We start from the raw sequence: 23,752 nt of genomic DNA, 5'->3' as shown, positions 1-23,752 counted from the left end.
ACAAAATACTAAAACTACTGTTCCTGAAATCATGTCGTTTTAAGCTTACATTTTCATCTGTTACTATACTAATATTTGTCACAGTGAAGTTTGAAAAAAAAAAATGGATGAAACCATGAAAAGCTTCTGCCAACCATAAAATTGGGTTATTAAGTATTTTCTGTTCACATCTTGATAATAATGCCAGTTTAGTATGGCAACCTTCAATTTAGCTCAATAAGTGCACAAATGGTGAACATATTTTGGAAAAAAAAATAAGTTAAAATGAAGCTTCTAATGTCTTCACACTTTAAATACTGAGTATTCATTTTGCCTTTACATTTCCTCACAAATTAATATGAACAGATAAAACTTGGAATACAATGTTTATATGGATAAATATGTATATGTACAGTATGGCTGCCCTCTAACACATCAACAGTGTCAGCATAAATCCATCCATCCATATACCAAGGCACTTCCCACAATTTTGGGGGGTAGCCGACATCAACAAAGAAACAAAACAAAAAAGGGGACTACTCTCTACGTTCCTCCAGCCTAACCAGGGACTCAGCCGAGTTCAGCTGGTACTGCTAGGGTGCCACAGCCCAACCTCCCACATCATCCACCACAGATGAAGCTTCATAATGCTGAATCCCCTACTGCTGCTACCTCCGCGGTCATCTAAGGCACCGGAGGAAGCAGCAGGGCCTACCGGAACTGCGTCACAATCGCTCGCCATTCATTCCTATTTCTAGCACGCTGTCTTGCCTCTCTCAAATCTATCCTCCTATCACCCAGAGCTTTCTTCACACCATCCATCCACCCAAACCTTGGCCTTCCTCTTGTACTTCTCCCATCAACTCTTGCTTTCATCACCTTCTTTAGCAGACAGCCATTTTCCATTCTCTCAACATGGCCAAACCACCTCAACACATTCATATCCACTCTAGCCGCTAACTCATTTCTTACACCCGTTCTCACCCTCACCACTTCGTTCCTAACCCTATCTACTCGAGATACACCAGCCATACTCCTCAGACACTTCATTCAAACACATTCAATTTCTATCTCTCCATCACTTTCATTCCCCACAACTCCGATCCATACATCACAGTTGGTACAATCACTTTCTCATATAGAACTCTCTTTACATTCATGCCCAACCCTCAATTTTTTACTACTCCCTTAACTGCCCTCAACACTTTGCATCCTTCATTCACTCTCTGACGTACATCTGCTTCCACTCCACCATTTGCTGCAACAACAGACCCCAAGTACTTAAACTGATCCACCTCCTCAAGTAACTCTCCATTCAACAGGACATTCAACCTTGCAACACCTTCCCTTCTCGTACATCTCATAACCTTACTCTTACCCACATTAACTCTCAACTTCCTTCTCTCACACACCCTTCCAAATTCTGTCACTAGTCGGTCAAGCTTCTCTTCTGTGTCTGCTACCAGTACAGTATCATCCGCAAACAACAACTGATTTACCTCCCATTCATGATCATTTTCGTCTACCAGTTTTAATCCTCGTCCAAGCACTCGAGCATTCACCTCTCTCACCACTCCATCAACATACAAGTTAAACAACCACGGCAACATCACACATCCCTGTCTCAGCCCCACTCTCACCGGAAACCAATCGCTCACTTCATTTCCTATTCTAACACATGCTTTACTACCTTTGTAGAAACTTTTCACTGCTTGCAACAACCTTCCACCAACTCCATATAACCTCATCACATTCCACATTGCTTCCCTATCAACTCTATCATATGCTTTCTCCAGATCCATAAACGCAACATACACCTCCTTACCTTTTGCTAAATATTTCTCGCATATCTGCCTAACTGTAAAAATCTGATTCATACAACCCCTACCTCTTCTAAAACCACCCTGTACTTCCAAGATTGCATTCTCTGTTTTATCCTTAATCCTATTAATCATTACTCTACCATACACTTTTCCAACTACACTCAACAAACTAATACCTCTTGAATTACAACACTCATGCACATCTCCCTTACCCTTATATAGTGGTACAATACACGCACAAACCCAATCTACTGGTACCATTGACAACACAAAACACATATTAAACAATCTCACCAATCATTCAAGTACAGTCACACCCCCTTCCTTCAACATCTCAGCTTTCACACCATCCATACCAGATGCTTTTCCTACTCTCGTTTCATCTAGTGCTCTCCTCACTTCCTCTATTGTAATCTCTCTCTCATTCTCATCTCCCATCACTGGCACCTCAACACCTGGAACAGCAATTATATCTGCCTCCCTATTATCCTCAACATTCAGCAAACTTTCAAAATATTCCGCCCACCTTTTCCTTGCCTCCTCTCCTTTTAACAACCTTCCATTTCCATCTTTCACTGTCTCTTCAATTCTTGCGCCAGCCTTCCTTACTCTCTTCACTTCTTTCCAAAACTTCTTCTTATTCTCTTCATATGACTGACCCAGTCCCTGACCCCACCTCAGGTCAGCTGCCCTCTTTGCCTCACGTACCTTGCGCTTTACTTCCACCTTTTTCTCTCTATATTTCTCATACTTCTCTATACTATTACTCTGCAGCCATTCTTCAAAAGCCCTCTTTTTCTCTTCCACTTTTACCTTCACTCCTTCATTCCACCATTCACTGCCCTTCCTCATGCTGCCTCCAACAACCTTCTTGCCACATACATCACTTGCAATCCCAACAAAATTTTCTTTTGCTAACTTCCACTCCTCTAAATTACCAGTTTCTCTTACTCTCACCTCGTCATATGCTATTTTCAACCTTTCCTGATATTTACTTTTTACCCCCGGGTTTTATTAGCTCTTCAACCCTCACTAGCTCCCTTTTACATCCACCTACTCTATTCCCCCACTCTTTTGCTACAACTAATTTTCCTTCCACCAAAAAATGATCAGACATACCGTTAGCCATACCCCTAAACACGTGCACGTCTTTCAATCTTCCAAACATAAATGTCTATTCAAAAGTGGTGAATAGGTTTTACATAGTTAAATAGCAGATATATGTACAGTAGATGACCTAGACAAGAAGTATTTGTACAGACAGAATGGAAAATTTACATACTGTGTAGCGAATCCCTCAGTCACCCACCAATTAGAATCATTGGTCGATTCTTTAACTTGGCCAGATTCAGCATACCTGGAAAAATAAATGTAGTAAACATAAACTAAATCTAGACATTTAGTTTTTAATTGTAATATAGTCTCACGCAGTTCTTTCATGTAATGAACAAAATATCTCGGGTCAAATTAGCTGTCTTGGGTGTTAAAGTTCTATGGTGTCTGTTATTAACTGGGCTCTTACTAAAGTTCTTGAAAAAGTCTTAGAGGTCTTTAAAGATAAAATTTAGAGGAAAATCACGGGAGCCATTTTCGACCAAGAAACTCTAGAATGGAGAATTCACCACAATTAGGAAATAAGAGATAGAACCTAACAACCCAATATCAGCCAAGTTGTAGAGTCAAAGAGGATTCAATTAGCAAGTAATATTGCGAGGAAGAGAATACACGTATATCCAAACAAATGCTAACTGCTGAAGTTATGTAGCAGAGACCTTTGGAAAGCCCTAGAAAGTATTGGAATAGATGCCTCAAGGAAGATCTCGATTTGGAGGGAATTGAAATGGGTACATGGATGGATTTAGTGAAAGACAGAGGCTGGAAATGTCTTTCGAGAGCAGTCACGGGTCAACGAGTGGCCAAAAGACCAGTGGAGTATAGTAGTAGTTATTAGCTGTAAGAAGGCTTTTCAACTACTGGGTAATTGTAAGTTATATTACCAATCACATAAAATAGCAGTACACTACTGTAGTTATGAAATATCATTTAAAAAAATCTTTGAACATCTGACTATTATGCTCCATCCTTCATATCTTGAATATCCCAATACAAAAAGGAAACCTTAGAGGATTTCATCTCTATTTATATGCACAGCGACCGACGATACAGAACTTAAATAAAACCCACCAGCATGTTGTCTCTTCTTTCTGCTTACAGCTCCCCCTATTACTTCTAATAAGTCAGCATCTGAGCACCCACTGCGCATGGAGTCCCTAAAAAAGACGAAATTTAGCATTAAAAAAGTATTAGTACTTTAACTAAATTGATATACTTAAATATTACTATAGTGTATAGCAACAGCATACAAAAGATACAATTACAACAGTGAAACTTTCCTCACTTCCAGTTTTAACAAGAAAGCAAAATTATCAACAATGACCTCAGAAGTAGTACATACATATACCAAGGCACTTCCCCCAATTTTGGGGGGTAGCCGACATCAACATTGAAACAAAACACAAAACACAAAAGGGGACCTCTACTCTCTACGTTCCTCCAGCCTAACAAGGGACTCAACCGAGTTCAGATGGCACTGCTAGGGTGCCACAGCTCACCCTCCCACATTATCCACCACATATGAAGCTTCATAATGCTGAATCCCCTACTGCTGCTACCTCCGCGGTCATCTAAGGCATCGGAGGCAGCAGCAGGGCCTACCGGAACTGCGTCACAATCGCTCGCCATTCATTCCTATTTCTAGCACGCTCTCTTGCCTCTCTCACATCTATCCTCCTATCACCCAAGAGCTTTCTTCACTCCAGAAGTAGTGCCTAGTAAATATCAGCAACGACATTCTTCAAAACTAGACTGGAATGTAACTGATTCTTATGTAAGTACACAAGATATGCTTAAATGAAATAACCAAATTTCAATCCTTCTATCTAGTTTGGAGCATTAAAGTTTTATATCAAATGCAGTACACAAAGCATTTCAGAGGCATGCTTTTGTTGACGTAACTACATAAAACCTTATCAAGTAGTATATGTTATACAATACAGTGATACCTCTGGATACGAAAGTTTCTGCTTACGAAAAATTCAGGATACGAAAAGCGATACAAAGATTTTTATGCCCCAGTATACAAAAAAAATTTCAGGACACGAAAAGCTTACGAGATCCCAACTCGTTGCCGAGAGTACAGTACCTTTTTTTTCAGGGTATCAACCCTTAATTTAGGTGTATAGGTAACAATACACCTTCACTGATCCAAATGCTTTACATACAGTACCGTAACTTTTATACAGTAGTAAAGAAAACGGACCGTTTTCTTAGGGCTTGGAGGGGATAACTAGGCTATAACTACATTATTGAATAATCTCATGGTGGTTTCTGGAATGGATTAGGCTGTTTTTAACGGTTGGGTTAATTATTGAATGATAGAAATGGCTGCATTGCATGTTTATTAGTACAGTTTAGCGTGTTTATGAAAGAAAAGGTGTCTTTTCCTAAGGCTTGGAACGGATTAGGCTATTTACATGTAAAACGCGACTCAGGATACGAAAATATCAGCATACGAAACCGTATCCTGAACGGATTACTTTCGTATGCTGAGGCATCACTGTATAGTGAATATTATAAAATAAACATAAGCAGCTGATGCTAACAATAACATAGCAATACTACAAATGGTGCAAAACTCAATGGGACAATAATACCTCCTATCTTCAATCTTTGATCAGTCTAACTTTTTTTACAAATAGAAACAAAATAAGTTTCTAGTTTCTATAGATTCAGACAATCAATAATCAAATAAAGTTTCATGGATGTCATGAAAGACTCAAAATGTGTTAAAAAATTCAACAAATCTTGCTTTGCTACATCACTTATAAACAAAATAGGCACTAAAAAGAACTATAATAATATACTCCATGACTATTCACCTTAGAGAGACTTCGGATGATCCAAACAAACAAACTTTGAGGTTGCCATCAGCTGTTATCCTCGCCCGACTGCAAGTTCCGCAGAAATTTTCGGTCATGGAAGTGATAAACCCGATTTGTCCAATATATCCTGGTACCTTAAATGCCTAGGAGAATATTAAAAAGATTACTTTGCAGGCATAATAATTCAATTTATTATAGGGAAAAATTATTTGGAAAAAAGTATTACTAGAAAATAATTCAGTAATATATAAACAAACTTAATTGAATTGCCTATCTTTTGACCACATTGCTCTTCCAAACCCATCTCAGAATGGTACAGTACAGCTAAAAACCTCGCAGCTTTAATGGTTTAAAAGTTTTTCTTATCAATACTACATCAAATTATCGATGAACTGGTTCTATTGAATTCTTGCCTTTGAAGTAACATGTGTTTCTAATCAATATACAGTATACCAATGGCAGAGAAAAACTAAGGCAATATTTTATGGTTCTTTGGAGCAATATCACATCCTCTTTTGATGTTAGAGTGTCTCAATTCTTTACAACAACCAAGGCTATGACTCCAAGGTTCGACAAGAAAAGAAAGACATTGTGGGAATGCAGCAGGCCACTGGGATGCTCTTATAGGGAAATTGTGTGCTTCAATTCTTGAGGCATCAGATGAATATCTCTGCGGAAATAATTGTTTACGGAAGTAGGCCAGGTTGGCCAATTAGGATCTATACGATTAACTTTAAAAAACCTTCCAAATCTGATGCACTAGAACTCAACTTGATGTAATTAACATACTGTACAGTTTACATGTAAGCCATTTAGTACTTATAGCTGTGACTGGATAGTGTTTATTCTTTACTCTTAAGGCAGACTGTTCTTGTGACATTAGCTCTTTGGAGCATTTCCTTCCCAGTCAAGTTCTTCTTAACCTCCAATTTTCCCTACATTCAAATTTATTGAAGCTATTCAAGGAAAAAGTCCAGAGAAATATCAAGAAAATCTACAATGAAGTGGAAAGTTAGGTAATACACAACATATATTTTTAAAATAATATAGAATATATTTTTCCTGGTTATACAAACCCGAATCCTTTAATAGGGAGATTGTTTTAGCGCAAGATGGAGATGGCCATTAGAATTGTTAAACGAATGATTAAACAACTAGTGAAGGGTGTAGGTAAGAAGCCCAGCCCTTTCACCAGTCTGAAAGTTTCACTTTTGACCTTCAGGCCTTAGACTGAGAGGGGTAGTTGAGGAGGGAAATTAAGTTAAAGAACTCCAGTTTATATAGCTAGGAAACATAAAAGGGATTTTGACTAAGGAAAAATCTATTTCTGGGCTTAACCTGTGTCGCTCCGTGAAATGCTCCTTAAAGCACCATTTCAAAGGTATAAATACTGCTAAATATACCAGAGAAAAAAGTTGCATGGAATGCCAGGAATATACCAAGCTCGCTCACCCCTAAAGGGTGTCGGTATTAAAACTGGGGCGAGTGATACCACTACCAGAGGTCCCTTTCCAATTAGACTTCTCCCTCCTCAAAATCCCCCATTACTATGAGGTGTCGTTCACTACAGCTACTGCCTCCCCCCCCCCCCCCCACCACCACCACCTATCCTTCTCCAATCATTCCTTGTTAGCACCCGTGAACGTTCGGACGTGTTTTTCGTAGCTCTGTGTTATTTTGCGATTTTGAAGATGTCAGGCGTTTTGGAGATCCCTATGCGACATACAGACCCTCATCCTTTAATAGGGAGACTCACCTGCTTCGTGGATTGGAAGATCCATAGAATCAAACTGGGTGTTTTTTTCTTCCCTAGAGGTGTTCCCTAGAAGTGTTCAACTGCCTAATCCCATAAGGGACTCCATCACCCTCTTGTCTTTCACAGGAATGAAAAGACTGACAGGACCTGGTCTGTACATGGAGATATGTACTCAGTTAAATTAAGCGACCCATCCCCAAAAGGGGATATCTACTTCGAACGATATACAGGTACATGGTATGATGATTAATGGATCTTTAACCTCATTTGGGAAGAATGAGCAAGATGCTTCTTTATGGATAAAGAATAGTGGTCGGGATTATAACTTACCAACACCAGGTCTGACCCAGCACTTAATGTTTCGAATGATTTGTCCTCGAGAGGGGGAAAGAAAAATGAAGAGCCAGTCATTCTACCATTTATTCCAAATTTACATCTACACATTACCATAGACAAGATGCTTCCTGTCCCATGTGGGGGCTAGGCTGGTTACACAACTACTTCAGCAGTCAACACATGACCAAGCACAAAGGTGTTATGGGACTTGCGGGTATACTCCCATAAATTAAATGCAGTGAAGGTGGTCTGCCTTTTCCAGACTCTGGCCTTCAGTACTTGGCCCACTGACAGGTTTCTCTTGAAAGCTAAGGTGAAGCTTATGCCACTGACTTTGTATGGCATGGTCATAACTGGTCCTGTACCTTGACCCTATCAGGCAGTCGCTGTAGGAATTGTCTCATGAAGCCAGAATAGGTTGTGTTCCTTGACTCTTCTTTCTTGATCCTGTCAGTGGAAACGAAAAGTCTCTGACACTCAGGCCTGAGGTGTTGGATCCTTTTCAGATAGCACCGCAGAGCCTTTATGGGACACAAAAGTATATCTCGATCACCACTTGACGCTTCACACAGAGAGGGGATAGAAAAAGGCCTCAAACCTGGTGCCATGTGCAACGAATTCTGAGTTTTAGCCAAAGACTCTGGCACAAAACTGGCAGCAGGAGAGGGGAACACCAATATCAGCATTTCCCTCTCCCTCCCCTTTTCCCACTGGTCCCCTTCCTGAAAGATCCAGGTTAGGGTGAATGAAAGGGCTGTGCAAGAAAACTTTCTGAGAAGAGGTTGCAGGTGTTAATTGGGGTCTTGGAGCGGGTGCAGGACCCTTTCTAGATCCTGCAGGCTTGATAAAACCTGAAAGTTTGATTGCTGCTCCCTCTAAGGGGCTGGTACCACTAAAGGAGACACCACACTGAATTAGGGAATCCTTCAGAGCAGTTCTCCAAAATTCCACAATGGAAACACATGGCACCCTGCACCAAGGACTTCTGAAGTGACAATGCCACCTCTAGGGTAATTTGTTTTTATAAATGGGAAACCAAAGCATCTCATCTCTATAAAACCCAGTCATCCCACTGGTAAGCCAGGAAGGTTACAGCATTTTCACCAGATAGCCCAAGAATCTTATACTTCCCCCAAAGACTCCAGGGTCAATGACGAAGTTGTCCTTGTGAAGCACGTTACAATGCTGCTTCTGATCACTAGTCAAGTCGGGAAACAGCATGGAGGGAGGCCAGAGCAGACAATTCCATAGCCCTGAACTACAGAGGGGCTGACATAGTGTTCTCTGGCATTTTGAACTTACAAAGTCTTGAGAGTGAGGGGGCAGGATCTTATTTGACTGGACTAGAATGAATTCTCAGATCCACAGATCTGAGCATCAACTTGATCCAGGGCCAATTCATGAAGATTGGAATAAAAGCTACACGTTCCCTCAGCACAGACATGAAGGTACTACCTGAAAGACCTAAATAAGCTCAAGACTTTCTTATATTAAACTCATCATCAGCAGTCTGGACAGAGAAAGGTGAAGAAATTCCAGCTTCTGAAGGGGAACTCCACACACCAATAAAAGCTGGAAAGCCTACTGAAACAGATCCATGGACTCCTTGCTCCTAACACATACTCCCCGGGGACTGAACCAAAGCGTACGCACAAAGCCAGTGCTAGCAGACACACCCACCGAGGAGACAGATGCAGCAAAAGACTTCTTTGGTGTCTTCTTGAGCGTTGCCAAAGACAGACACCAGCGAAGGCTTATCTCACTTCTTTATATTCAGGGTGTATGCCTCCTACTGCACAGGAGACCAGGAACTGCATTAGGCACAGGGGAGTGATTTCAGACAATCATGCCCCCTACAAGAGGTAAAGAGGGAGCATGGATCTACAGCCACTTTCCTCATAAACCGGTTGCAACACTCACCGTTCCCCTGCCATGTACAAATCTCTTGCTTAATTTCATTCTCATCAACCTCAAAAGCATTTACTTCCTGCAAAAGAAACTTGAAAACTTTTTTAAAAGCTGACAGTACATCCGTACTCGTCATCAGCCGAATCAAAAGTGAAGCTTTCAAACCCTCACCCTCCACCAGTTGTTTAACCTTTCATTAAACAGCCTTAATGATTTCCTTAATCTCACGCTGAAAAAATCTCTTATTAAAGGTCAAGGATTTGTATGCTGTATTGGAACAAAATGTTATTTTTATTAATAAAATAAATTTTTGAATATACTTACCCGATAATCATGTAGCTGTCAACTCCGTTGCCCGACAGAATTCTATGGAGGGATACGCCAGCTATCACAATACTAGAAGGGGGTGTACTTACCAGCACCACCTGTGGCCAGGTACTCAATCATTTGTTGTTGACACCTCCTCAATTATTCCTCGGTCCACTGGTTCTCTCTGGGGAGGAAAGGGAGGGTCGATTAAATCATGATTATCGGGTAAGTATATTCAAAAATTTATTTTATTAATAAAAATAACATTTTTCAATATTAAACTTACCCGATAATCATGTAGCTGATTCACACCCAGGGAGGTGGGTGAAAACCAGTGTACATGATTAAAGGATAGCTAAGTATCCCATATTTCATATAACAGTTATCTCAAATAACAATGAAATAATAAGTACCTGGTAAGGAAGTCGAATAGAACCGTTACTCTGCCTTTTTATTTAAAGTTCGTCTTCCTTGCTGAGCGCAGCGTTCCTCTTGGAGGCTGAATCAACCCAAAGGTGCCAAAGTACACGGGGTTGCAACCCCTACTAAAGGACCTCTACCAAACCTTTAACCCAGGCGCTTCTCAAGAATGAATAGACCACCCGCCAAATCCAAGGATGCGGAAGGCTTCTTAGCCTACCGTAACAACCATAAAAAACAACAATAAAAGTATTCAAGAGAAAGGTTAAAAAAGGTTATGGGATTAAGGGAATGTAGTGGCTGAGCCCTCACCTACTACTGCACTCGCTGCTACGAATGGTCCCAGGGTGTAGCAGTTCTCGTAAAGAGACTGGACATCTTTCAGATAAAATGATGCAAACACTGACTTGCTCCTCCAATAGGTTGCATCCATTATGCTCTGCAGAGAACGGTTTTTATTAAAGGCCAACGAAGTAGCTACAGCTCTTACTTCGTGGGTCCTTACCTTCAGCAATGCAAGGTCTTCCTCCTTTAAGTGAGAATGTGCTTCTCTGATCAGAAGCCTTATATAGTACGAAAGCCCATTCTTGGACATGGGTCTCGAGGGTTTCTTGATGGCACACCATAAGGCTTCTGATTGTCCTCGAATAGGTTTAGACCTCTTCAGATAATATTTGAGAGCTCTGACAGGGCAAAGAACTCTCTCTAGTTCGTTACCTACCATGTTGGAGAGGCTAGGTATTTCGAACGATCTAGGCCAAGGACGTGAAGGAAGCTCGTTCTTTGCTAGGAATCCAAGCTGAAAAGAACATGTTGCAGATTCGGTTGTGAAACCAATGTTCTTGCTGAAGGCATGAACCTCACTGACTCTCTTAGCTGTTGCAAGGCAAACGAGAAAAGCAGTCTTGAGGGTAAGATCCTTGAAGGAAGCTGATTGGAGAGGTTCGAACCTAGATGTCATAAGGAACCTTAAGACTACGTCTAGATTCCAGCCTGGAGTGGAAAGACGACGTTCTTTAGACGTCTCAAAAGACTTGAGAATGTCTTGAAGGTCCTTGTTGGAAGACAGGTCCAAACCCCTGTGGCGGAGAACTGAGGCCAACATGCTCCTATATCCTTTAATCGTAGGTGTTGAAAGGGATCTCTCATTCCTAAGATGAAGAAGGAAGTCAGCTATTTGGATCACAGAGGTATTGGTAGAGGATATTGAATTGGCTCTACACCAGCTTCGGAAGACCTCCCACTTAGACTGGTAGACTCTACGAGTGGAAATTCTTCTAGCTCTGGCAATCGCACTGGCTGCCTCCTTCGAAAAGCCTCTAGCTCTAGCGAATCTTTCGACAGTCTGAAGGCAGTCAGCCGAAGAGCGTGGAGGTTTGGATGCAACCTGTCTACGTGTGGTTGACGTAGAAGGTCCACTCTTAGAGGTAGAGTCCTGGGGAAGTCGACTAGCCATTGAAGTACCTCTGTGTACCATTCTCTTGCAGGCCAAAGGGGAGCAACCAGCGTCAGCCGTGTCCCTTCGTGCGAGACGAATTTCTGCAGAACTTTGTTTATTATCTTGAACGGAGGGAATGCGTACAGGTCGAGATGGGACCAGTTCAGAAGAAAAGCATCCACATGAACCGCTGCAGGGTCTGGAACAGGGGAACAATAAAGCGGAAGTCTCTTGGTTATGGAGGTGGCAAACAGATCTATGGTAGGTTGACCCCACAAGGTCCAAAGTCTGTTGCACACACTCTTGTGGAGGGTCCATTCCGTGGGAATGACCTGATTCCTTCTGCTTAGGCGATCTGCTGACACGTTCATATCGCCCTGGATGAACCTCGTGACTAGAGTGAGGTTTAGACTTCTTGACCAAATGAGGAGGTCCCTTGCGATCTCGTAAAGGCTCCTCGAATGGGTCCCTCCTTGCTTGGAGATGTAAGCCAAGGCTGTGGTGTTGTCCGAGTTCACCTCCACCACTTTGCCTAGCAGGAGGGACTTGAAGTTCAATAGGGCTAGATGAACTGCCAGCAGCTCCTTGCAGTTGATGTGGAGAGATCGTTGTTCCTCGTTCCACATTCCCGAGCATTCCCGTCCGTCCAAGGTTGCACCCCAGCCCGAGTCCGATGCATCTGAGAAGAGATGAAGATCGGGGGTCTGAATGGCCAAGGATAGACCCTCTTTGAGAAGGAGGTTGTGCTTCCACCACAGGAGAGTGGTCTTCATCTCTTGGTTGATAGGGATAGAGACTGCTTCTAGAGTCGAACTCTTGTCCCAATGAGCTGCCAGGTGGAATTGAAGAGGGCGGAGGTGGAGTCTCCCTAGCTCGACAAACAGGGCCAGTGACGAGAGAGTCCCTGTGAGACTCATCCACTGTCTCACTGAGCAACTGCTCCTCTTCAGCATGCTCATGATGCACTCTAGGGCTTGGCTTATCCTGGGGGCCGATGGAAAAGCCCGAAAACTCTGACTCTGAATCTCCATTCCCAGATACACGATGGATTGTGAGGGAATGAGTTGAGATTTTTCCAAATTGACTAATAGACCTAGGTCTCTGATTAAGTCTAAAGTCCAATGAAGATTCTCCAGACAACGACGACTCGAGGAGGCTCTCAACAGCCAGTCGTCTAGGTAGAGGGAGGCTCTGATGCTTGACAAGTGAAGGAATTTGGCTACATTCCTCATCAGAAGGGTAAAGACCATAGGAGCTGTGCTTAGGCCAAAACACAGGGCTTGGAATTGATAGACGACCTTTCCGAAAACGAATCTCAGGAAAGGTTGGGAGTCTGGATGAATCGGAACGTGAAAGTATGCGTCTTTCAAGTCCAAAGAGACCATCCAGTCCTCCTGTCTGACCGCTGCTAAGACCGACTTGGTCGTCTCCATCGTGAACGTCAGCTTGGTGACATACTCGTTGAGAGCGCTGACGTCCAGCACCGGTCTCCAACCTCCTGTCTTCTTGGCCACAAGAAAGAGACGGTTGTAGAAGCCCGGGGATTGATGGTCCCGGACTATAACCACTGCCTTCTTCTGCACAAGAAGCGACACCTCCTGGTGCAAAGCTAGCCTCTTGTCCTCCTCTTTGTAGTTGGGAGAGAGGTTGATGGGCGAAGTGGTCAGAGGTGGTTGAAGGCAGAATGGAATCCTGTAACCGAACCTCAGCCAACTGACAGACTGTGCGTCTGCACCTCTCTTCTCCCAAGCTCGCCAGAAGGTCTTGAGTCTGGCTCCTACTGTTGTCTGGAGAAGCGGAGAGTCAGTTCTTTCCTTTGGATGACCTGGATCCTTTCCTGGACTTGCCTTTGTACGAGTCTGGACGGGAGCTTCCTCGGCTGGGGGCTCTACCACGAAAGGGCGGTATGAACCTAGTGGCAGGGGTATCAGCCACTGGGGAGCGGTAAGTCTTAGGAACTGAGGAGGCAACTTTAGACTTACGAGCCGAAGAAGCTACAAGATCGTGCGTATCCTTCTGTATCAGGGCAGCAGACAAGTCCTTAATGAGCTCTTCGGGAAAAAGGAACTTCGAGAGCGGAGCAAAAAGAAGTTGAGAACGTTGGCAAGGTGTAATGCTGGCGGAAAGGAAGGAACACAGCTGTTCCCTTTTCTTCAACACCCCTGATACAAACAAGGACGCTAGCTCGCCCGATCCATCTCTGATGGCCTTATCCATGCAGGACATTAACAGCATGGCAGAATCTTTGTCCGCAGGAGAGGTTTTCTTGCTGAGGGCCCCCAGGCACCAGTCGAGAAAATTGAACATTTCAAACGCTCTAAACATCCCTTTCAGCAAGTGATCCAGGTCTGAGAAGGTCCAACACACCTTCGAGCGCCTCATAGCAGTCCTTCGAGGCGAGTCTACCAGACTTGAGAAGTCAGCCTGGGCAGAGGCAGGTACTCCCAAGCCTGGTGCTTCCCCCGTGGCATACCAAACGCTGGCTTTCGAAGTGAGCTTCGTTGGAGGGAACATGAAGGAAGTCTTGCCAAGATGTTGTTTAGACTGCAGCCACTCCCCTAAGATCCTAAAAGCCCTCTTGGAGGATCTAGCTAGGACAAGCTTGGTATAGCAAGACTTAGCTTGTTGCACGCCCAGCGAAAACTCAGATGGTGGAGAGCGGGGAATAGCAGAGACAAAATGGTCTGGATAAACCTCCCTGAGAAGAGCCAAGACCTTGCGAAAATCAAGAGACTGTGGAGAAAGCTTGGATTCGTCCACGTCTGATGAGGGATCAAGGTGTGCCTCCTCATCATCCGAAACCTCATCCCCAGAATGAGGCGAAGAGATCGGAAACGAATGCTGAACCGCAGAGTCAGAACGAGCAGGAACAATAACCGTGGTGGACGGAGGAGGAGCAATAAGTTCCTGTTCCTGTGGAAAGAGTGGAGCGTGATGAGACCGAGGCTGCGCAGAACAAGGTAAAGTTCTCGCAAGCAGAGGTGTCTGAGGCGCAGGATCAGGGTGCACGGGTTGAGTTCGGTGCAGCAGCTGAGGAGACTGACTCATGGGTGGAAGAGGTTGTTGTACCTCCACCGAGAGTTGCACCACCGGTGGAGCAGCCAGGGGAGGCGGAGGAAGAGTGGAGTAATCCTCCTGATCCCAAACAGAAGGTTGCCTTAAAGAAGGCTGAGGCTGAACAACACTGGGAACAGCGAACACAGAATGTGGCTCAACATCGTACGCCTGGCAGATGGTGCTGCGACTAGCTGGAGCGAGCGCAGGCGGGTTGAGCACAGGCTGAGCGGGTGCAGGCGGAAGGAGTGCAGGTGGAGGCGGAGGTGCAACACTCTCAGCACGACACTCACGCATCAGGTCCGAAAGCTGAGCTTGCATGGACTGAAGCATAGACCACTTGGGATCAGCAGAGACGGCAGCAGACTGAGGTAAAGCCTTAACAGTCGAGCTCTGTTGTGGCAGAACCTTACTCCTCTTGGGCGGAGTACAGTCGACAGATGACTGAGGCGAGTCGGAGCTGAGCCAATGACTGCAACCTGGCTGAGCACTCGCGGGCTGGACTCTGCGTTTAAGCGGTCTCGAGACCTGAGACCAACGTTTCTTCCCAGAAAGAAGATCAGCGGACGAGCGGAAGACGGGCTCAATCGTCTGCAAGTGGGAGTGACGGTCTGTGGAAGACACGCCCGCAACCACTGAGGATAATTCTGTGCGCCTAACAAGGCCTGCCGAACCCTTATGCCCTTCGACATTGCTTCTCCCCTGGGCTTGGGAGCTTGCAAGAGGTCCCGGACTGGGAGGACGACTGGCTCGCACAGAAAAATCCTCACGCACCACACTGGCACTAACACTAGCACAAGGCACTGCACCGACACTAGCACTCGTCACAGCACTGGCACTAACTTCACCCACTGCACTCTTGACCTTCAGCTCTTTCACTTCGGCCATCAGAGACTTATGGTCACTTACCACTGACTCTACCTTATCGCCTAAAGCCTGAATAGCACGTAAAACCACTGACATATCAGGCGGAGGGCACACAGTAGGATCGGGGGTAGCCACTACAGGGGTAGGAACAGGAAGGGGATCATGAGATGAGGAAAATAAAGAAGAGTGAGAAGAACTCCTCCTAGCTCTAACTCTCTCTAACTTAGTAGAATACTTTAAAAGACTGACAAAATCCAATTCCGAAAGTCCGGCGCATTCCTCACATCGATTTTCTAACTGACAGGGTCTGTCCCTACAGTCAGAACAAGCGGTGTGAGGATCTACCGAGGCCTTCGGAATACGTCTATTGCAAGACCTACATCGTCTATGGGAGGGGGCTTGCGAAATGTCAGACATTTTGTTTTCAAGAGTAGTCAAAGGGAGATCCAAAAAACAAGCAAAAATTCGTTAACCGTTAAACTGAACTAAATAAAAGCTATCTAGCTAATATCAGAAGGTTTCCAGTAATGCGACAGCCGTTAATCAGAGAGAATACTTCACCAAATATCCGTGAATAAACTCGAAGACCATAAGCGTATCCCAGAACGTCTAGCCGGAGGCACGACAGAGGAATAATTGAGGAGGTGTCAACAACAAATGATTGAGTACCTGGCCACAGGTGGCGCTGGTAAGTACACCCCCTTCTAGTATTGTGATAGCTGGCGTATCCCTCCATAGAATTCTGTCGGGCAACGGAGTTGACAGCTACATGATTATCGGGTAAGTTTAATATTGAAAAACAAATAATTGCTCAGTAAACAAAAGAAAATAAATAGCTAAAAATGTTTATCACAAAAGAGATTATATAATACCCAATGACTACATAATTCAGTGAATTAAATCATTAGTTTTTTTAAAATAATCGCAAGAAAGGAGATACTGTAGGCTTACATTCAATGTCCAAATTTAGAAAAATAAACTTTTAAAAATCTCTAATAGAAAAAAAAATCCCTTTTACTACTACTGTACATTAGACCATAAAGGGCTGGAATTATTAATGTAAAATAATATAAATAAATTACCTTAGAAGTGTCATTAGGTTTATCCGAAATCTTGATCAAATCTGGGTGGCTTTCTTTTATGGTATACAACATATCTGCATAGCTTACCATTTTTCTGTCATCCCACCTGTTTTTGATAAGAGAAACCATATTTTAGTGCAAAGACAGAACAAACACAATATGCAAATAAATCTATTACTGCAAAGACAGAACAAACACAGTATGCAAATATATCTGGTAGACAGATTCAAGTAGATTTAGTGAGAACCAGTTTGAATTTCTTAAGATGTACTGTATACAAGGTATTTAACATTGTCTCTGTACCAAAATGTTTACAGATAGGATAATGACAGAAAACATTAGCAAATCAAATTTTCCTGAAGGTAGGCCTATTTGATAAAAAGTAGAACAAAGCTTCCGAAGGTATGGCATTTTAACTAACAGTATGATGTACAGAAACGAAGTAGTGAGGGTGAGAACGGGTGTAAGAAATGAGTTAGCAGCTAGAGTGGAAATGAATGTGTTGAGGTGGTTTGGCCATGTTGAGAGAATGGAAAATGGCTGTCTGCTAAAGAAGGTGATGAATGCAAGAGTTGATGGGAGAAGTACAAGAGGAAGGCCAAGGTTTGGGTGGATGGATGGAGTGAAGGAAGCTCTGAGTGATAGGAGGATAGATGTGAGAGAGGCAAGAGAGCGTGCTAGAAATGAGAATGAATGGCGAGCGATTGTGACGCAGTTCCGGTAGGCCCTGCTGCTTCCTCCGTTGCCTTGGATGACCGCGGAGGTAGCAGCAGTAGGGGATTCAGCATTATGAAGCTTCATCTGTGGTGGATAATGTGGGAGGGTGGGCTGTGCCACCCTAGCAGTACCAACCGAACTCGATTGAGTCCCTTGTCAGGCTGGGAGGAACGTAGAGGAGACGTCCCCTTTTTTGTTTCATTTGTTTGATATCGACTAGGGGAAGTGCCTTGGTATATGTATGATGTACAGTAGCTTGAAGGTATGAAATTTGATAACACCTTCTGTAAGGGAGTCTGAAGTCAACACTGTTGGATAGTCACAGTGCGAAGGAAAGTAATGGGCTAATAATAAGGTTCTGGAACAAACATTATATTGTCACTTCACTAAGAACTTGCTAAGTCAAACTAGAAGGGTACCTAACTAACCTAATCTCAGAAATGAATGGCTTCAATCGTTTGTTCTTTTACTTTTCACTATCTACTTAACTAACCTAATCTCAGAAATGAATGGCTCCAATCGTTTGTTCTTTTACTTTTCACTATCTTCTTGCCTTCCAGAGTTATCGAAAATGTTTACTTCCTAAATAGGTTGTTTCTCTCCTTTTCTCTGATATATCTCAACATGGCTGACAGGGAGAGACCTGCATGAAAACTGTGTGCAGAGTAAAAATCCATGACACAATAACTAAAGCACTATCCCTGACTAGTGAACATAGATAGTCTCTCTTTTACCTACCCATGTGGGTAAATGGACCTTTGACATTTAAAACAGCAATGATTAATGCTGCTAGATTTGTGAGGAAAGAAAAAATGTATAAGGAATATGGCCCTGTATAAGTGGGCAAAGAAAAAAGCCATACATATATAAGGATCCAACATTAAACTGTCTGGCCAGCCCTTGAAGGATCCTATAATTCTCTAGAGGTAGTATTTTATGGATGGCTGGTGCCTTGACCTACGAAAGTTAGTCAATCTGTAGGACTTAAATTCTCATTTAACCCTTTCACCCCCAGGCTATTTGGAAATTTCCAACCCTTAACCCCCAGGAGGTTATTTTTTTCCCAGCACATTTTGCAGTGTATATTTTTTTTTTTTGCTCTAACAGCCTTAATTTTTGTCATAGAGAGGTCAGGTTGGTCTCATTCTCTTGGGAAATGCCTGAATTTTCTAAAAAAAATTATAAAAAATATGAAAAAAAATTTTTTTATAGCATTTTTTTGCAAGGACGTACCGGTACGTCCATGGGGGTAAAGGGATGGCTTTTGTGAAACGTACCAGTACGTCCTTTGGGGGTAAAAGGGTTGAGCTACTAGAATGAATATTCTTCTATAAAATACAACTGATTCCCTCACAGTAGATTATATCAAATCAAAAATAAATTTACAAGAGCACATTAGTACAGGAACACAATCGAAAATTTTGATTACTCTCTTACTAAAGACTCTCCTTCTACTGAACATTAAATAATGACAAGTGGGTATCTATGCATTTTTTCTTATATACAGTAGGTTCATTAATCAGCCAATAAACAAACTTGGTCTACATTTTACAATCTAGGTACTTCAACAGTAAGAAAATTGACCACACAAAACAATGTATGTCTATCATATAAAAAACAATCTATGTATGACTTAAGGAGAATAATGTACCACTATTATTATTAAAGTATTGCTACAACTTGTATGGTAACACATTACAGTACACTATATCAACGGTAATAATGTACAGTAGGAATCCTTAGCTACTGTATTACCCTAAAATAAAGAACTGAAATGAAAAATACTAATAACATACTTATTTCCATCAAAAGGCATGTACTCAATAAAACGCACATCAACATCCTTGTCCCGCGTAAACTCGACAAAATTCAGTATCTCGTCTTCATTTCTACCACGCATCACGACACAGTTAATCTGAAAATATAAAACTGTGAACAATCTTTACATAGTCTTCAATTATGCACTGCATCAGCACAAAGATTGCCAATGAATAGATATTAAAGCTTTACTCTTCACTTAAGCAGTTTATCTTCATACAATAATGATGACAGTTGACTAATTTAGCAGTTCATGAATTTTAAAAAGTTGTACACATCTCTGGTAAGTAAACAATGGATTACAGAGCAACTGTTAGGCCACTTAAACATTAAAGAAACTTGGTTTTTTCTTACCTACACAAACCTGAGACCTTTAATAGGAGACTTATCTTAAAGAGGGAGGAAGTCACTATGACCAAAACTGGCTTGGTAAATTGACCTGGGAAATGTCATTGAACTTTGGTCATAAAGAGGAGTGGAAGTCATGACTCCTGTCAACCCATTAACTTACTGTGTATAGGGAAGCAACAGGAGTCAGGGTAGGCGATTAACAAAATAGTAAGTTGTTGAAGAATCTGTATCTTACAGGATATAGTGTCCAGTGCATAGGCATTATAGAGTATGATTAATGTATATAAATCAGGTACATTGTTTGCCTTGCTCAGAGAATGGGCAAAATACTTTATATACAACTCAAAATTGTAAAGAAAAGTTCAGCAACAAAATGCTATGACTGCTATACCCAAAGAGAGGGGAAAAAGAAAGGAAGAACTGCCAGTTAATCTTACCTTTCACACTACATTTACGTTGCAACTGTTATCCAGGATTAGATGCTACTTGTCCCATGAGAGAGTTTAGTTCACTACACCACCAGGAGAGCAGATAGTACCTGTCCCAAGGAAAAGGTTTCCAGGGAACGGTACGTATATTCCCGGAGGTTGTGGGCAGTGAAGGTCATCTGGCATTTCCAGATTCCACCCTTCATGACCTGCTCCATGGACAGATTCTTCCTGAAGGCTAAGGTTGAGCTGATACTCCTGATTTCATGTGGCTTCACTCATGAGGGTCCACTTCCTTAAACATTACCAGGGACGTGGGAGCATCTGGTGGTTTCCTGAAGCCATGAGAAGATGGAGATCAATCTCTTAAACCTCCAAGAGTTTAAGGAAAGTGTCTGGTGCTCAAGTGCTGAGTTCTTTAAATTAGCGTCTCACTTGCCTTCACAGGATAAAGCAGCAGATCATTTCAATCGTAGTTGCTTTTTTAAGGAAGATGGAGGTCTCGAACCTAAAATCACGAATCGCTGAGTTCCGTGTTCTTGCCCTGAACTGCAGAACGAACGAAAACGATGTGAAAAAAATTAATAATAGTTGGGGAAAATACAAACCTTTTCCACATATAACGAGCTATTTATGTTGACAGAAGTTCCCAATTGTAAGGGAAATTTACTCGAGACCACTGTATGTACAGTATATAGGAACAGAGTATCTGTCTAGTACTGCTCATAACAATTATGAATGTGGTTGATGGCCTGTTACCAGTGTGTAGTGGTGGGTGTGTCTGCTCTGTATTCATTTTTCACTGCCTGTGAACTGTAAGTACCATCATGTGTTTGAATGAATAACACCACAACCAATGTATTATAAGGCCATTGGCGATTGCTCGTGTTGTTGACAAAATTTTTGAGACATTGTTATTGTGGGCCCGCAGAGACCTGTACGACATAGTATGCGGCTGTACTTTTCAGAAATTAGGACTGTTTAAGTGACTGTGCATCCCAATGGTGGACGGGAGATTGATGAGAACAGTATTGATTTAGGGAAAATTGTGGTACTGTATTTTTCACCGTTATATGTTCTTTATAGATGGCATACTGGTACTTGCCCAAATAGATACACGGTTAGAAGTGCCCCTGATTATACTTGAACTGTATAGGAACACTTATGAGTGTCCCCCCAGTGGAAATCTTGTTTGTGTAATGTGTTTATTTTGTTACCCGGATGCTGAAGTTTTACGAAAGGGATGCTAATTTTTCCTTTGATTATTTATTCTAATTGATATACTGTACTGTAATATTATTCCTATTAGTTTTTCCAAATAAACATTTCTTGTTTTTTATGTATACTGTACAGTACAGCATCTCATTCCAGTTCCTTAAACCACTGAGTTCCCCTACTCAGCCACTGTTTTTTAATCTTTCAAATAACTTATAATAATCCCTTTCACCTAATGTTCTTATACTTATGATCAGCAAGCTGGAGAAGCAAAGGTTTAAGTCAGGATCTAGCTGGGTCCCCTTGCCCATTATAAATCAAGGGGTGGTGCCCAGTGCTTTGAACTGTTACTTAGGTTTTTGGGTATTCCACCGTTGTATGTTTGTTGTGTAGTGAACGTCGGGTTGTGGTCGGCATTCGGATACTAGGCAGTTTGGGTGCTACCTTTGGCCACAGTCCGCAAACCACTACAACGAGACTTTCTTCCATCCCTTGGTATGACCAACAGCATACAAAAGCAGGAATGTAGTCTTCAGTGTAAAATAAAATTCTGAAGCCCCCTTGAGAGGTTCATATGAAGCACTCTTGAGAGATCCAAGGACCTTCATGATGTCCTATTCAGGAGGTAGAAGTTTCGTTGGAGGACAGGACTGTTCAAAGCTCATTAGAGTATAGAACTCATGTCATGATCGGGGTATCCGCAATCACCGCCCCAAACAGGCCTTGCAAGTACAAACGCTCCTGTCTTGTTACGAGTGGGAGCGAGCAGTCCGTTGCCATCTCATGGCGAATGAGATGTAAAAGCCCATGATCTCTTGTCCCTAGAGGGTGAAAAGGGAGAAGCAAAGGATCTCCTTGCTCCTGGTGAGCAAGATAAAGATGATCGTGTTCGTGGTAACCCGACACAGTGGCTCGGTATATAGCGATTTTATGTGTGTCAATCGAGCAGGTGTCAATTGTCGGCGTGTTCCTCGCTTCTCACAAGGAGACTTGAGCAGGAGATCGTTTCTACTCCCGCCACTGGACAGGTAATTCACAATCGGGGCGTCAATTGACATTTTCTTCTTCCTTGCAGCTTCGTCAGGCGGTCAGCCACTATAGCATCTTATGAGCGTCCTATGGCAGGAGAGGGATCAGTGCACTGGAATCTGACACTGAGCTTCCTTCATAAAGGTTGGGTTACCCCTCCAACGAAACCATGTATGGGATTCATTAGGCATCTCAAGAAACATCGAACAACCAGTCATCCTGTGACTCAGTGACATCTCTGGAACTCTTCAACAAGAAAAGGGGAAGCAGCAGTAGCTGAGAGAGAGAGAGAGAGAGAGAGAGAGAGAGAGAGAGAGAGAGAGAGAGAGAGAGAGAGAGAGAGAGAAGGGGGAAGAATTAGGGTAGCACCCTTCTTCCGCACCAACAATATGTATACTCAGTCTGCAAGAGAGTTGTTTGAACTCACTCTCTGAACAAGATCACACAAAGGTAAAAGGTGTGAAATCACTGAGAACCATATACTCCCCAGAGTTGAGCACATTGATGATCCCCCCACCCCGTAACGCACAACTCTTGGTAATTGCACAAAACAGAAGGTTCCTTGGACTCGCACTGTCCTTTCTCACAGGGAAAGAAGATTTAGAAATTACGCCAACGTAACTCCTAACGATCAGTCTTCATGATGATATCTCCTACAAGTTTTTCTTAGAAAGAAAATTTGAAGACGCTGTGGAGAGAAAAGAAAACTAGAATTTTGTTGTTTCTGAGGTCGTGTTGTTAAATCGACACTCACAGAGAAGTGAACTCAACACCCAGGTGTACCTTTATTCCAACAGAGCACCACCGAAATTCAAGACAAATTCCTTAGGATCCCGGAGTTGTTGCTGATGTCAGACACATACACAAGGGATAGGACAACAACAGACATGCCACCCAACAGGAACAAGTGTGTTGGATATCGACAGTTAACCAGGAAACTGTAACACAAATACAGTTAACCAGGAAACTGTAACACAAATACAGTTAACCAGGAAACTGTAACACAAATACAGTTAACCAGGAAACTGTAACACAAATACAGTTAACAAGAAACACTACATATCCTTACTCCCAGAATCCCTCAAACACAACTACATGAACTCATTTAAAAATAAAAAAGCAAAGGATTAAATCAAGGAGGTGAGGACGCTGAACAGTACATCAGTACTCATCAGTGGCTGAAGTTAAAAGTGGAGGTTGCAATACCAGTCATCTGGTGACCAACTATGTCTGCCTTGTTATAAGTCTAATAAGTCTGACAGCTGTTTCATCTTCACTAGA

The 23,752-nt window shown here is 42.6% G+C and overlaps 1 protein-coding gene across 1 annotated transcript in view; it reads right to left on the bottom strand.

Moving 5' to 3' along the window:
- The window catches only part of LOC137650188 (molybdenum cofactor biosynthesis protein 1-like), a 51,042-nt gene that overhangs the window by 5,674 nt on the left and 21,616 nt on the right, over positions 1-23,752 (bottom strand). The window contains exons 5-9 of the mRNA XM_068383362.1: positions 19,427-19,545; positions 16,914-17,019; positions 5,741-5,886; positions 3,987-4,072; positions 3,112-3,159 (exon numbers count right to left, since the gene is read on the bottom strand). Coding sequence (XP_068239463.1) covers positions 3,112-3,159; positions 3,987-4,072; positions 5,741-5,886; positions 16,914-17,019; positions 19,427-19,545 — 505 coding nt within the window. The remainder of the gene's footprint in view (positions 1-3,111; positions 3,160-3,986; positions 4,073-5,740; positions 5,887-16,913; positions 17,020-19,426; positions 19,546-23,752) is intronic.

This window comes from Palaemon carinicauda, chromosome 11 (genome assembly GCF_036898095.1).
Source record: "Palaemon carinicauda isolate YSFRI2023 chromosome 11, ASM3689809v2, whole genome shotgun sequence".
Classification (NCBI taxonomy): domain Eukaryota; kingdom Metazoa; phylum Arthropoda; class Malacostraca; order Decapoda; family Palaemonidae; genus Palaemon; species Palaemon carinicauda.
This window is presented reverse-complemented; position numbering and strand designations above follow the sequence as displayed.